The 15722-nt window shown below is 36.6% G+C and overlaps 1 protein-coding gene across 2 annotated transcripts in view; it reads left to right on the top strand.

Moving 5' to 3' along the window:
* The window catches only part of DCDC1 (doublecortin domain containing 1), a 424949-nt gene that overhangs the window by 233874 nt on the left and 175353 nt on the right, over positions 1-15722 (top strand). For both annotated transcript variants that reach the window (XM_061201531.1, XM_061201532.1), the window contains exons 11-14: positions 4505-4606; positions 7765-7928; positions 10985-11110; positions 13545-13650. In XM_061201531.1, coding sequence (XP_061057514.1) covers positions 4505-4606; positions 7765-7928; positions 10985-11110; positions 13545-13650 — 498 coding nt within the window. The remainder of the gene's footprint in view (positions 1-4504; positions 4607-7764; positions 7929-10984; positions 11111-13544; positions 13651-15722) is intronic.

Raw genomic sequence — 15722 nt, 5'->3', positions numbered from 1 at the left:
TTAGCCTAGCTACAAATTTTATTTCCCAACCCCACTAATGAACAAATTACTCTGGAATGAACAACAGAAATTGACCATTTATAACCAAGTCCATTGTTAATACTCTGAGCCGCAGTCATTCACCCTTCGGATAACTTTTGCTCCCTGGAGTCTACTCTCCACCCAGCAGCCCCGATGCTCCTTTTTTTTTTTTTTAAATTTTTATTTATTTATTTATTTATTTATTTATGGCTGTGTTGGGTCTTCGTTTCTGTGCGAGGGCTTTCTCTAGTTGCAGCAAGTGGGGGCCACTCTTCATCGCGGTGCGTGGGCCTCTCACTATCGCGGCCTCTCTTGTTGCGGAGCACAGGCTCCAGACGCGCAGGCTCAGTAGTTGTGGCTCACGGGCCCAGCCGCTCCGCTGCATGTGGGATCTTCCCATACCAGGGCTCGAACCCGTGTCCCCTTCATTGGCAGGCGGATTCTCAACCACTGCGCCACCGGGGAAGCCCCGGGGAAGCCCCCAATGCTCCTTTTAAGTCAGATCCTATTACTGCTCTGTTCCAATCCCTCCAAGGATCCCCCATTTTGCTGCCCACCCCTGAACCCTCTGATTTCACGTTACTTACCCTTCTTCTCTCTCACTCTGCTCCTGTCACACCATCCTGCTTGTAGTTCCTGGAACATACTGGGCACGTTCCTGCCTTAGTTTCTTTGCTCTTGCCTCTGCCTCTGCCTCCAGTGCTCTTCTGCCAGCTATCTGCTTGGCTAACTCTCTCACCTCCAAGTCTTTACTCAAATCTTTCCTCTCTTGAAAGCCTTTTCTGATCACCTGCTTCATATGGCGACCACCACCCATCCCACTCGTTGATCCTAGGCCCTATATCCCTTCCCTGCTATATTTTTTCCTCTTTACATTGCACTTAACCACCTTCTAACTTCCTCCAAGGTGCATTTACCATGATGCCAATGTACCTAAGCTTCAAGGCCCCTTTCCTGCTTAGGCCCCTTCCAAAACCCTGGGAGAGGCCCTAGCAATTTGTTCACAGGGCCACATGTTTCTGTAAAATTTGCAAATATAATATATTTTAACTACAATTGACTGAGACCATTGTCTGTTTCCACTCCAACTTCCTCTCTGTCAAGTTTTCCCTTGCACCAGCTGGAGCTGAAGTGGTTGCAGGCATTTTTGAGGTCTGGCTAAGGGGAAGTTGAGTTGAGGATACATTTAGTTTGAGCATAGTGGGATGTAGTTACTGGTTTGCAGTCATTTCCCTGTATCGTAGTTCAGTGAGGGCTAAGCCACCCTGGTATGGGAAGAGCTTCTAGGAAGATGGCTACTACCTGCTGGCCATAGAGTGTATTGCTTTTTGACTGTGGGCTAGAGTGCCTGTCACCAAAAGTATATGGGTGGTGGAGGAAAAACATAGTGTGAAATTAACAAAGTCAAGTAACTTGTAAAAAACCCTTCCACATTTTACAGCTCATATTTTAAAGTAAACTATCAAGCTTTTCCCAAAGTTGACATCAGTCCTAAAAATTTTTATGAAATGACCAACCAAGTTGTGTAGTTGAGAGAAATTTTTCTAATTAATAATAGAAATTTTTTGATTAACCATGCAAGAGGGAAGATGGAATTATATTCCTATTCTCCTTATAGAAAATGTTACAAGATTACCAAATGAGGTGATTGAAGACAATTCAGCCAAAAAATGTGCATTGGATAGTAAATTAATGAAAATATTTTGTGACTTTTTCTGGATTTTGTCATGTTTTTTGCTATGTGTGAGCTTTTTAATATGTGTGAATTGTTGTAATTTCTCATTTTAAATAAATATTTTGTATCTAGTTTTCCATTTGTAATTTTGCATTTTTTTGGTTAAAGAAGGCCCACCAAGTTGTATAAACTTCAGACCTCACAGACCTGGATGTATCCTGACCTTGCTACATGATTTACTAACTTGTTCTGTCAGGAATCTTAGTTCACTGGTGTATCTTAAGCACTTGAGCAGTGGATGGCACATAATAGGCACTCAATAAATATTTGTTGAATGAAGAATTGATTAACAACATTACAGTGAAACATTGGTGTTAACCTAATTTAATTCTGCTGAAGAAAAGTCATTGTTGACATGAAGGAAAGTAAAAAGACTGCAGTTCATGGGAAACTCCTCCTAGAAACTCTGTACTTTGTGTAACTAAGGGCATAGAAGTAAGTTCCTATTTATAGGTATTTTTTTCAATAGTCATTAGCTACAATGTTTTTCGAAAGGATCTGGATCCCCCCTCCCTTTTTTTTTTTAAGATTCTATTGCATTACTCCTCAGCTAGGGACTCAAGACTAGCCTTAGCTGGCTTTTTGTATCACCCTACTTCAAGGGTGAGAATTTGGTTTTAGAACTATAAGGAGGTGACGGCATGCAGATAGCCACTAGGAAGCAGTTGGTTTTTCTTAAGCCAAGGATTAGGCAGCAGGAAAATAAAGGTAGACTATTTTTTATTTTCCTATATAAACTCTGTTTAGAGAGCTATCTTTGTTTAGACATTGGACAATAGAAATAAAAATACTTCTCATGCAAAGGAAGAAAAAAATAGAATACTTAGATTAAAAAAAAATGGTCATAGTGATATAAACCTTAAAAATAGGAGCTGAGCCCTAAGAAAAGCAGAATGTCATAGAATTTCAGCTTGGGGAATTTTTACTTTTGTAGAAATACAGAAAAAAAAAAACCATTATATGAATGACTAGTGGAGGGCAGATTTCTTTCACTTAAACACCTAAACTTTTACTTAAACAATAAAGCACCTCTTTTTTCTTTATGCCCTCATAGGGCTTTTAGAGGCCAGAGCCTTTTTTTTTTTTCTTGAGAACACTCTTTTCTGGACATAGAAGGGAAGGCTTATTAACAGTAGTGAAGAAAGCAGTAAGCTAATGAAGGTCTTAGGTGTTGTCCAGGTCCTATTTGCTTTCTCAGTTTGACAGCACTCACACAGCTATTTTCTAGAATATAATTTGCTGCACTCCAGTTTCACATCTAACAAGTCTTGACAAAGGAACATCAATAAGTTCTCCAAACTGAGCCTTTGTCAACACTAACCTTGCAGAATGCGTGCCACCTAGAATTGTGAACCTAATTGCTAAATGGCTCTGTTGTTTAAGAGGGCCCTGAAGAGATTTTTAGGACAGTAAGATTCTCCTCCCACATTATTTCCCATAGGTTTGTAGGCAACAGTTGGGTTTACAAAGTTCCTGGCTAAAGTAGAGAGATTTCTTGCTCAGAATTGTATCTTTTCTCAGAAAAGAGGTTTAAAAAATCCCCTTTAGCAAAAGCTACTGTAGAGTGTAGAGCATCAGTGCCCCAAGGCTGACAGCTGTACCATCTCCACTAGGCTGTCAGTACGATGAAAAGCACAGAGTGGAGAAAACCCCACCATTCTTAAACATTGTTACTCTTTTTTAAAACCTTTTTTTTTTTTTTTTTTTGCCTAAAGCCTGAGGAAGTGCTATTGAAGCACATTATTTCCTAAACCAGATTAGGACTAATTAAATAACTCAAACTGTCTCAAAAGTAAAACAGATGGTTTTCTTTCTTATATTTAAATAAAATATTCTCCCAAATTATCTTCTCTGGAGATAGCACTCGAAAGAAATAAAATGGCTACTCTGATGTGCTAGGTCTATCAGAAAGGGAAGAAAAGAACTTTTGAGAAAAAAATACAGTAAAAAGCAAGGATTTACATTGCTCATCAAGCCTCTATGACCTGCATTCTTTCTTGCCTGGTGAATGACACACCCCATGTGGGCCCTCAGCATGGTCAGAGGATGGTGTTCACTCTAGTGGAGCCCTCCTTTGGGACTGGTTTATTTGGATACCTTTGACCAGAACGTTAGCTAGCATTTTCTTTTTCCAGATGAGCATTGCATAATGCAATGTTCTGAATTTTATCTCTGTTCTCAGCAACTTGTTGCTTGTATGCACTTAAAATGGATGGCTTTCATTGTACCTTTATGCAATAAGTTTGTCAGGTTGAATTTGCTTTCAGTGAGTCAAAAGATGAGCTGAACACTGATATATTTTAAATATAAATTAAACATTCCTTACATAATTAGTGGCTTTATGTTCTCCAAAAAGAATGAAATGAGCTAGTTAATTGGTTGCTAGCTGACCTTTCCCTGACGCTTGCCCCATGTAAGCATTCGGTGTAGTCAGTGATTCCTCCTTTAATGTCTGTGTTTCCTTCTATTTTAAGATTGTAGGGAATGACAGTCAGGTTAAGGACACTGAAAGCAACAGGAGAAACAAGGGACTTCCTTTGTACTATTCTAGTCCTGTTGCTTTTCATTGCCAATTACTTGCTTGTGCTCATACAGGCCGTCTTCGCTTTACACAGTTAACCATATGGATGAGTTTCAGTCATCACTGTACTGTGCAAAATCAGGACTGCTTGTGTTTATATATGTATTTATACGTATGTATATGTGTGCGTGTATTTCTTTTTAATTTTGAATGTGCTTATTTTTCAGATATTTGAAAATGGTAAAGACACTGGCGAGATCTCTGTTTGTATCAGTGAAAAAGATCTGGGGCCTAATAGCCCAATTCAAACTGGCTATATGATGGAAAGAGTGAGTTTACTGACTATTCATTTATGACTATGAGCATCTTCCAAGTTACTTGTAGTTAATTTAGACAATTACATCTTTAAAGTTGTTTAGAAAAGATTAATCATTTGCTGATCTGTAAAGATTTATAGTTTCAAGCTTGACTTCTGGATTGCGGAGGTTCTCAGCTTTAGTATAATATTAACTCCTGACCTCTTACTTAATAGCATCTTAATCTTCATTATGCTTTTATTTGAAAATCTGTCTACACTGGACTCTGGAATTGCCCGCTTGTTTACACATTGAAAAGAAGTGACATGATATCCAGTGGAGGGTGTGTTCTGCGTCTAGGGTATTTCCAAGCCCTAGACCCTGAGCAAGTAACACACAGCCTTGGTCTTCTCCTGTGCTCGTTGTGAGCAAGTCCAGATGGTTTATCTTAGGCATTCTTACCTTTTCCTATTTTCCAGACAATTGGGATGTTTCTCAAGCAGAACCAACATGTTCAGGGTCTTTATTTTGGGTCTTTGTCTTGCATGAAAGGACACTGAATACCCTGTTGTTTACAAATTGGGCTTATTCGCCTGAGCGCACACCAGTGTTTCGGGCTCGGTTGCTTGACCTTTGTTCAGAAACTTGCTCCATTTTTTCCCCCTTCAGTTCAGTACCCTCAGACTTACCTCTCCCTGGTGGTATCCATTACCTGGCCTTCACAGTCAGTCACAAAAGCTGATCATCCGATCATTAGCTGAGCTCAGAAGAGATGGGAAGTGCTACCTTGATTGATTAGAGAGAGAATGATAAAGAGCCTTGACTGGTTTTCTTTTACCATCACATCCCTGACTATACAGATCACCATGATACAAAAGCCTTCCTAGAATTCTCTACCTGTAAATTCCTCTTTTCCACATTAGAATATTGTCCTTTTTTGGTTCATATAAAAAATTGAAGATGGAATTTACGTTAGATTACACAGGAAGATATTATTCTGTAGAAAGCTTTTGTTGACTAATGGCACACTGAAATTGATCTGTGATTTGCATCTATATGCAGGAAAATCCGGGGGAAAACCTTTAACTAGGGGCATTATAAAGCTCTTTGGGAGAGCCCTTGTGACACCCAAGGACGACTGTTCCCTTGGTGCACACTTGTCTCAATCACTAGCCTAAGATGTTTTACACTCTTCTCAGGTCCCTGAACAAATTCTTATCCTATAAAGGCCTGGTGATGACAACTTTAAAGATAAATGGGTGAAGATTATCACTGTTTTTGGTCACTATAGCCCAGCCCTCACCAATGACCTAGAGATGAAAGACACTGAGGCCTTATCTCCTGTAGGCTGTCGAATGCTCATCTTTGAACACCTAAAATGCAGTGTGTTGCCAAGTTGAGAAAATAGAGATTGCAATGCAACTCCTGTGAAAGTGAATTTGGTTAAGTGGTCAGGTGTTCACATCCCTTCTCTACCACACACTCCTGTTCTTTGTGTACTTATTTCTCTCCTGGATCAGGCCTTAAATTTTTTTATATCTTCCCCCTTTACAAAAAAGGAGACGCCTATAAAGCAAAATCACTGTGATTTAAAAAATGATCAACATTACTTGTTTTCTGAAATAATAGCAAAGCCACAAAAAATAAACTCAAGGGCTGAGACCACACAGAAATAAATGTAGGGCTTTATAAATACAGTCCATGGATTTCAAAACTTTTTGTGGTTCCAGTGAAAAAACAAAACACAGATTTTTACTATTCTAACACTTTGCCTATTATATTCCTAAAGAGAATAGTAATCATTATTTTTAACTGAAAGGACTTGGCTATGCTGGATGAAAAGTATTAACTTTAATGAAAGGAAAGATGTATCATCATTTTCAGCCCTTCTGATGCTCAAGGCTAAAAAATCTGGTCAGTGCAGAGCTGATAAAAACAACATAAAGCTGATGAAGTTGGAGATAAGATTATTTATCCCTAATTAGGGCAAAGCCTAAGCCTTAAGCCTTCTATAGATATAGTTGCTGGTCATAGAAAATATTTTACTCGGTAAAGAGTTTATAGCCAATAGGTGAGGAAACTGGAGATATATGACAGGCTTGCGCCTTTCCTTTTCTCTGGGCCTCGGCATTTAGCACGTCTCAATATACCTTCAATGGGAATTAATAGAAGGAGCAAAAAAGGCACCCTGAACAGCAGCTAGGCAAGAAAAGGCTACAACTATATCCGCATCCCTGCCGAGATTACAGAGTAACAAGAAATTGAGAGACACAAGAACTGACAAGGCAGAGAAGAAAAGGAAGCCTGTGACAGAAGGCTGGGGGGAAAACAGAGTGATGGATAGTTGGGGCACAGAGCGGGAAAGAGCAGAGGCCTAAACACTCAAACAAAGGTGACAGATAATGATGAAAAATATCTTTTAAAAGTCCATGTGCAACACAGGTCAGCCGGATTTACTTTCATTTGAAATATGCCTTCAGTTAGAAATATCTTTATAATTTAGAGATTCTAAGTATAAGATAGAAGCAAACACAGACAGTGCTATTATTTAACATATTAAATGATAGCATTTCATACTTCACACTTTGATTACATCTTATTTACAACTTGAAAACATCCATTATTGAAGCCGCTCGCAAGCTTCTGCAGAGCTCTTAATTAATACATCCAGGAAGAGTTCTTCTAAGTGAATTGGCGTAAGCCGGAAAGTCATGTTTATTTTTGCAATCCTGTCAGTGGTGGATTGTTCCACCGTTGGTTACCTGAGGTTAGTCTCGGTGATGGGAGATTGCTGATTGTAAAACTTGAACATACTCTGGAAGGACCCAACAGAATGTGTAGCTCAGACAAGAAAAGCATAACCCTTATCAAAGAGGACCGGTACCGTGTGTAGAAGCTAAATGCTCTTTCTGTAAGACTGTCACATCTGCTTTCCGTCCCCGTGCCAAAGGGTCAGAGCTCAATCACGAGCCTGTGGCACCCCCTGCTGGTTAAAAGCCCATGCTCATTTTGTTACTTTACACCGAGCTAAACATTGCCGTCATTTCACACTTCTTTTAACATTCTGTATGAATTTAATTATCATTTGTTTGGACTTCATCCGTTACAGAGTAGAGACATTTTATCACAGGTGTTCACATTTTACGTTATTTCTTTTTCTTCTTCATTTCCACACCCCGCCCCCCAACCAGTTACTTTTCAAGATTCATCGAAGACTTCAGGGTTCTTCCATCAACCCACCAGGCCTCAATTTTTCTTCAATCCGGCTTTTCGACGAGCACAGTCAAGAAATTAAGAATCCACTTTCGCTGAAGAATGAGCAAAAAATTTGGGTCTCTTATGGTAAAGCACACAGGTAGGAGCAAGGTGTTTATTCTCGATCTTTCTGGGACAAGCTAATTTAAAAGGAGAGTTGAGAAGCCAAGTAGCACCCTTTATTAAAAAAAAAAAATTATTTTGAATTCCAGTAAAATTCCAGGGGCGTTTTTTTTTTGTGAGGCAGTATTGTTTGTGGGATATGACATCTCTCTCTCTCTGTCCCCCACCCCCCTGACTTTCTGTCTTAATGCCTTGTCATAGTTCTTGAAGTCTGCCTGTCAGCACAGCAAGTGGGATTTGTTCATGTCTGAGTAGTCACCTTAATGATAGCAGATGGAAACGCCACGGGGGCCCAAGCCCATCACACTGTCATTGTCGCACACTGCCCTGACCTGCTTCCACTCCTCTATTTTTTTGTCCCTTTTTAAAGGAGAAATGGATGGTAATTGAAAAGGATCTTAAGTAAGATTTATGAAGCTGTAGACAACATGATTCCCCACTATCTCTCTCTGTTTTCACAAATAAAGTCTTAACCTTTTAAGCTCCAATGACAGGACAGCCAAAGATAAATTGGTAAAGCTTGTAAACCCTATCCTATCAAAGTTATATTCCTCAAAAGCACCTTACATTATCCCACAATAATTACTGGTTATTACTGAGCATTGTGTAAATTTTTGTAGATTGGTAAATTCCTGCATAAAATTATCTGTGTTCCCAAGAAAAGAAAAAGGCTTCAGTCTGCAGGCACTGATGAGTCTGGCTGTTGTGTGGAATATCTTGGAAATTTATGCATATTTTGACAGGACACATCCAGATGAACTCTGAAGCTGCTTGTCAGGAAACTTAAACACACTTTTCTGTCTACTTTTAATCTTTTTGTTTTGTTTCGTTTTCAGCTCTTTATCTGTAGAACAGAATAGGGGAAATAGTGCTTGTAGAATATAATCGATCATACAGATTTTAACAAAAATTTTAACAAAAATAGCGTAGACAGAACTAGGAGCTGATTAGATTTAGTGTGTATTCTAATAGTCAAAATTTCAAAGAAAACGAATCTACTCAGAAATCCATGAAGGTTTTGGGAGACATTGGTAGGATTTGTTGTGGGTAGCATATTACAAAATCTTTCATCTGTCCCATTAGAGTAAAATTAAAATGCTTACTAGTATCTTATGCTGTGTAATTTATAAAACTAAAAAATATCTGTAAGGAATGGTGCTTCTTCAATAGGCAGATTTCAAAATATAATTTAATTACATTGTGAGAATTATTTTTACAATGATAAAAATAGCGATGAATTTTAAAGCGGCAAGAATTCTTGTATAATTTAGCAAGCTCTTCCAATTACAAGGAAAGGCTTTAATAAAATGTGTCTAATAATTTCTTCTTAAATATAATTGTTAAAGTGAAAGCAATGACTGACTAATTATGATGTTTTTAATGATGTTTGCTATAATACAGTATTTTAATATGATGAAACACTTGTTCTTGGTTAACTGGGTCATATTTGTGAAGTAACAAAAATTACTAAGTATCTGGAATATTCTAAAATCAACTGAGGATTGTAGCTGGCAGAATTTGTAAGTGTGTATATTTGTTTGTATATCATAGCTATTTTAATAGCATAATGTATTATTTTTTTCTGGTTTTGAATCCAATATGAGGCATTAGGGAACCATTATAGCATTTTGCTACTATTGAAACTTCTAAGTTAATGTCAAAAAAGTTATTTCCATCTAGTTAAAATATATTGAGAAAATGAGAAAATGTGCAATATGTACTAAGTAAATGATATTCATTTTCAGGGAGTAATTCTAACGTGTCTAATACATGTTGATATGGGGGGTCAGGTTACTCGTTTGCAAAAGATGATTTTGCCAATATCTGCTTCTATTTTGAGTCCTTTAATTGTTTTTCTCCCAATTTTTATTTTGAAAAATATCCAATCTACAGAAAACTTGATACAATGAAATTTATATATCCTTCACCTAGGTTCAGCAATTTAAGGATTTTGCCATATTTGTTTTACCTCTCTTATGTCTCCTTTCTCTCTCTTTTGAACTGTTTGGAATTAATTCCACACAATCATAAAGTTTTACTCCTAAATGCCGCAGGTCACATAACTGAAGAACAGGATGTTCTTCTCTATCACCACAGTATAATATCTAACACAGTCAACAATAATATAATATTGTCTAATATGTAATCTATGTTCATACTACCCAAAACCTGCTTTAGAGCTTTTTTTGTAATCCAGTATCCAAATAAGCTTCGTCTGTTGCATTTAGTTATTTTCTTTAGTTCTCTGTAATGTAGAATATTCCACCATCTTTTGTTTTATTTTTCATGACATTGGTTTTCTTTTTGAAGAGTTCAGGCACTTTTCTTGCAGAATGTCCAACATTCTAGACTTGTGTGAGTGTTTTCTCATGATTAGATTCAGTTTAAATATTTTTGGCAATACTACACAGGTGATGTGATTGAGTCCTATGACTCTAAAGTTGAAGAGCAAGTGTTTTGTCACCAATTTCAAAAACAAAATGGCTCATAATTGACATAGTGGCCATCCTTTTTATTTAAGATCTGTTTTCCATTTGATTTTAATTCTCATATAATTAAATTAACTTAAAACAATGTACCTAACAGTATGTAATATGACAAATCAAATCAGCGTAGTATTTAGTGAGCTCACAAAAAAATAGTTGTTTGTAGCCAAATATGAAGGATTAATTTGATTATAAGCTCCAAAGATCATCATGGGTGTATTGCATTGTAGTTATACATGAAAAATGAACACTATAGGAATGACGGTTGTTTTTCTCAACTAAACACTTAGCTTTTATTATTGAAATTATTTTTTAAAATTACATGTGTTGCAACTATCCTTCGCATATTATAAATCAAACAAATAAACTAAAATGTGCATGTCAGGTATCGGTATAGGATACCAACAATAGTGCTGTATAATAGGAAATTCACTTATTTCTGGATTTTATTAGACATGGATATGGTATGTTTTATTGTTTATCTGTACTCAAATTTCAGTGTTTGTATAATTTTGCAGATAGATTTGATGTTTTTTCCATTTTTCAGATCTCCACTAAACCCTGTTTTGGGTTTGACCTTTGACCAGGTGACTGCATTTGCCAGAGGTGGCATTACAGTTGCATATAAAACCTTCTTGGATCCTAATGCTGTTCTACTACTGGGATGTGACAAGTAAATTAACAAGTGTTCCGTTAAAGCAATCTGAATCACCTAATTCAGTTTTCCCAGAGTGAGATTTAAACACTAAAAGATGTTCTTTAAATCATCTTAAATAAGCAGTTATTTAGTTTATTGACTTATTTCATGATATAATGAGCTAGTGCTTAAAAGGCTTATCATTAACTTTCCTTGAGTTTTAAGAAACATATGGGGCAATGAGCATAGTATACTTTCTGCTTTGCAAAGGTAACGATTTTATTTGAAATGTAAAAATTGTTTTTAGTGGATGTTTCTAAATTAATAGTTTTGAATGGAATAATTAAAATATTAAATAATACGTTTTCTCATATGAGTGTTCATGTTTAAGCATCTCATTTGATGATGATAAATTGAAAACAAAAGCAATATACAGGAGGCTTGGTGGCATAGTGAGAAGAAGAGCAGGAGTTAGAAGATCTGGGCACTGGGACTTCCCTGGTGGTCCAGTGGTTAAGACTCTGTGCTCCCAATGCATGGGGGCCGGGTTCGATCCCTGGTCAGGGAGCTAGATCCCGCGTGCCGCAACTAAAGATCCCTTACACTGCAACTAAGACCCTGTGCAACCAAAATAAATAAATAAATATTTTTTTAAAAAAAGAAGATCTGGGCACTAACCCCATATCTGCTCATGATCGTCTATGAGCACATGGGTGTCAGTTTCCTATGGGTTAATAATAAAACCCAGCAGTTATTATTGAGTGTTGACCATAGGCCAGGCACAGCTCTAAATGAATTGGGTAAGAACCTATTTCATCCTCAAAACAATTATTTTAATCCCATCATTGCTTATTAGCTTATTATTACTCCATTTTAAGGAGACAGAAACTCTGCCACGGAAGGGCAAAGTCATTTGCCCAGTCACACAACTTGTACCTGATAGAGCTAGGATTCTAACCCAGATTGTCTTTCTTAAGAACTGAGGGCTTAACCCCTATCCAGCACTGTCTAATAGAACTTTCTACGATGATGGAAACAAACTTTATGACATTGAGCACTTGAAATGTGACTAGTGTGACTGAGGAATTGAATTTTAAATTTTGTTTAATTAAATTAATTTTAATTTAAGTTGGAATATGTGGCTCGTGGCTACCATATTGGACATTGCAGCACGATACTGATACCATGTTGGATTAGGTGATGTATCTATAAGGTCCCATCTAGCTTTAATATTTTGTAATTTAACAAATTACAACTTTCCTTAATATACAGGTAAAAAGGCTGAAATGGAGGGCAGATCCAGAGAATGAAAAGCAGTCTGACGAGGTCACTCAGTATAGCTAGTGTCAACCTATTGCTAAATATGTCTAGAAAGACAGACTCTTTGGTCTTCTCCATCCCCCAATGATTGCCTGCACTTTCCAGACAAGATTATAATGTTTTGTCTTTTTCTCTTTATAGATAGAATATAACTCAGCACTCTTTTTTATAAGCATTTTCACTTATGAGCAGATTTATTTCATGTGCAATAATCTTTCTCTAAGCTGTTAAACTTGCCTTTCGCTTCAGTCTTTAGTTAGGAGTTTAATTTTTAATTTATGTACTGCTTCTTAATTTTACTTCCCTAGTTGCAGTGAATACTGTTTTAATGAATGGATTTAAATTAGATCTAATTCCCTAAGTATAACAATGTGAAACTTCCCTTATTGAACACAAACTTATTTGAAGATAATGTACTTAATTTTTGGATTCCATTTGAATTTTCTTTGTATACTCTCAAGCGGATCATTGGAAATCTTAGTCATCATACTCTTATTTATATTTCTCAGACTACTGAAAAAAAAATACTATCACCATTCCCAGAACTGTTTTCTGTTGAATAGCATGCTATATGGTATATCTTAACATATCAGTGTTGATCTAGGTGATTTTCTTTAGGATAAGAATTGGCTCACTGTTAAAATAAGTGATTTGGCTGAGCTAAGAATGAGACCAACCCTTCCAGTTTGTGGTTTGTCCATGTACCCTCTAGAATGTGCTGCCTCTTAAAAGACTCTTAAAAATACCAAACTAATGTTCTTAACACAACCGTTATAAAAGCATCCTTTATTATTTATAGACCAGTGTATTTAGACTATAATTTTAACAATGATGATGGTCTCCACCGTGAGTGATTCTGTAAGATTAAAAATTATTTTTTGTGTCTTTGTTCTATTAATAATCAATTAGGCATAGAATCCCCCCCCACCCCAGTATTAAAAATAATTGTAAGGAAAAAATTTAAAGCCTTCCCTTTCCCAATGATAAATACCAAGATACTTTACAAATTTCCATTTAAAAAGACTATGGACTATACACTGGTTTTTCTCTCACTAGAAGAGTATAAGATGCATAAATTATTATGCTAAAGAGTACTAAAATTAAACTCATTTTATTCTAACAAGAACAATTAAATATTTTATTTTCTTAGTTGGGAAGTTTGTGAGGGATTTCCAGTTAATTTCAATGGCACCAGTCAACAGATACCTGATCAATTTGAAAAGGTGGACTTGGAGAACCATTTCCTACAGAACAAGGTCAGAATTATTTGTTGTTCTGAATAAGGGTATTTTATGTATTGGACAGTCAGTCAATACATGGTGACTGAGTAGATATTTGTGAAAGTTTTTGAAAACTGTAAATTACTTTACAAATGTTGGGGGCAAGTATTATACGTTACTTCCTGTTAATTAATTAAGCACTTTAAAACTGGACCAATATTGGGAAGGGTTGGGGGGAGGGATAGACTGGGAGTTTGGGATTGACATGTACACACTGCAATATTTAAAATAGATAACCAACAAGGACCTACTGTATAGCACAGGGAACTCTGCTCAATATTCTGTAATAACCAAAATGGGAAAAGAATTTGAAAAAGAATAGGGGGAAAAAAAAACCTGAACCAATATATAGTATTTCTACTTGAAAAAATTCTACCTGAATCACATCATTTAAGTACTATTGTTTAGCATATTTTCTTTATATCAACTATATTAATAAGTTGCATTTGTTTAAGAAATTCTTTAAGATGGCTGTTACATCTTTATACTTTAGCATCTGACCTATTTGCTCTGTGGGTCAATGTCTCTAAGTAACATGAGTTCTTCAGAAAACCCAACTCATAACAACTCAATCTAGAAGGTCTCTTTATTAATTTATATTTAGAAACTTATCCTGCCAGTAAGGAATTTTCTTCTTGCACTGAGCTATGAAAAGCATTTTAAACCTGTCTCCAAAAAAAGGAATAATTCTTTTGTTTTTCTCAGCTGGTAAGTTATGTAGGGTTGTTGTTCATTTCAGCTGCATAAGTTTTAGTTTTTGAATTCATGAAACCAAAACCAAAAGGCACCCACAGAGATAGAGATGCCCAAAGAAAGTAGGGCTTTCTGTTAACTAGTCTGGGCCCTTTCTTTGTAAGAGACAATGCAAAAGACACATTGTCCCAACCTGCTCTTTTTAAATTTCTCCATGTTGCCCATTCAGTCTTTTGTCAAAATTTACACTGAAAATATTAGTTGTTTCAAGGTGCATATGAATCTAAATAGTATAATTATAAAAATAGAGTAAAACAGACAATGATTTCTAATCCTGTTTTTGAGCAAATTTAGAAATTAAATATAAGTTGAATGGTACACTAAGAATAATGCCTTTTATATTTTATATTCATCTGACATGAAGTTTTATTTGCCATAGTTCCAATCCTGTTGGCATTCCTTTTTAGTTTTTTGCTGTAACATTATCTTCCTGCTCAGAAACTTGTATGCCTGGCTGTTGACTATTGAAGTTCCATATCCTCATCTGGCCTTCATTGATCTCCATGATTCTTCTCCAATCTTCCCCCACGCTCAGCTTGTCTTTCCAACCCTCTCCACTTCTTGATCTTCGTTGTAGCCTACGCTACAGTCGGAGCTAATAAATTGGGTCCCCTGTATGCTTTACACTTTGCTTTACTTGTGCCATGGCATGTGTTGTTCTTTGCTAGGATACAACCCCTGCCATTACCATTCCTTGCTTTTTAAGGCTTTCTTCAACTTCCTCTTCTTCCACGAAGCCCTCTCAGATCCTCCAGAGAGATTTAGCCTCAAATTATTTTGTGTTCTCAGAACTCCTTATTGTCCTTTGAGAATTGTTCTTAGAGTTTGTGTTTTGGTATCGGCATTTGCATTTGTGTCTTTCTCCACTAAATTGGTAATTCTTTGGACACCGATTTTATGTCTTACTCATCTTTGTATTCACGAGTGCTGGAACAAAGTCTTGAATGTAGGGCAAGTGCACAGTACATGTTGATGAATGATTTTTAAAAGTTAACTGTAATCTCTTTCAAGGCTCACTATTCTCTGATATGTTCTTTGGGTGTTAGCTAAGCCAGATTGTTCATTTGTTGTTTTCTGAGCACTTCATGATTTCTGTTATTATGCCCATATGGGTCCCTCTGCCTGGAATTCAACCTCTCTTTCTTTGTCACCACTCCCCACCTTCTCTGTCACCCTTGCCATATCCTAGCATGGTGTCTGGCATATAGTAGGCATTCAATAAATGTTTATTGAAATCCTGCCCATCATTCTAGCCTTACCTGATTTGTGCCTGCTTCATGAAGTCTTTCTTTACC

This window comes from Eubalaena glacialis, chromosome 10, assembly GCF_028564815.1.
Source record: "Eubalaena glacialis isolate mEubGla1 chromosome 10, mEubGla1.1.hap2.+ XY, whole genome shotgun sequence".
Taxonomy (NCBI): Eukaryota; Metazoa; Chordata; class Mammalia; order Artiodactyla; family Balaenidae; genus Eubalaena; species Eubalaena glacialis.
Note: the sequence above shows the minus strand (reverse complement) of the source record. Positions and strands in the feature narration are given on the sequence as shown.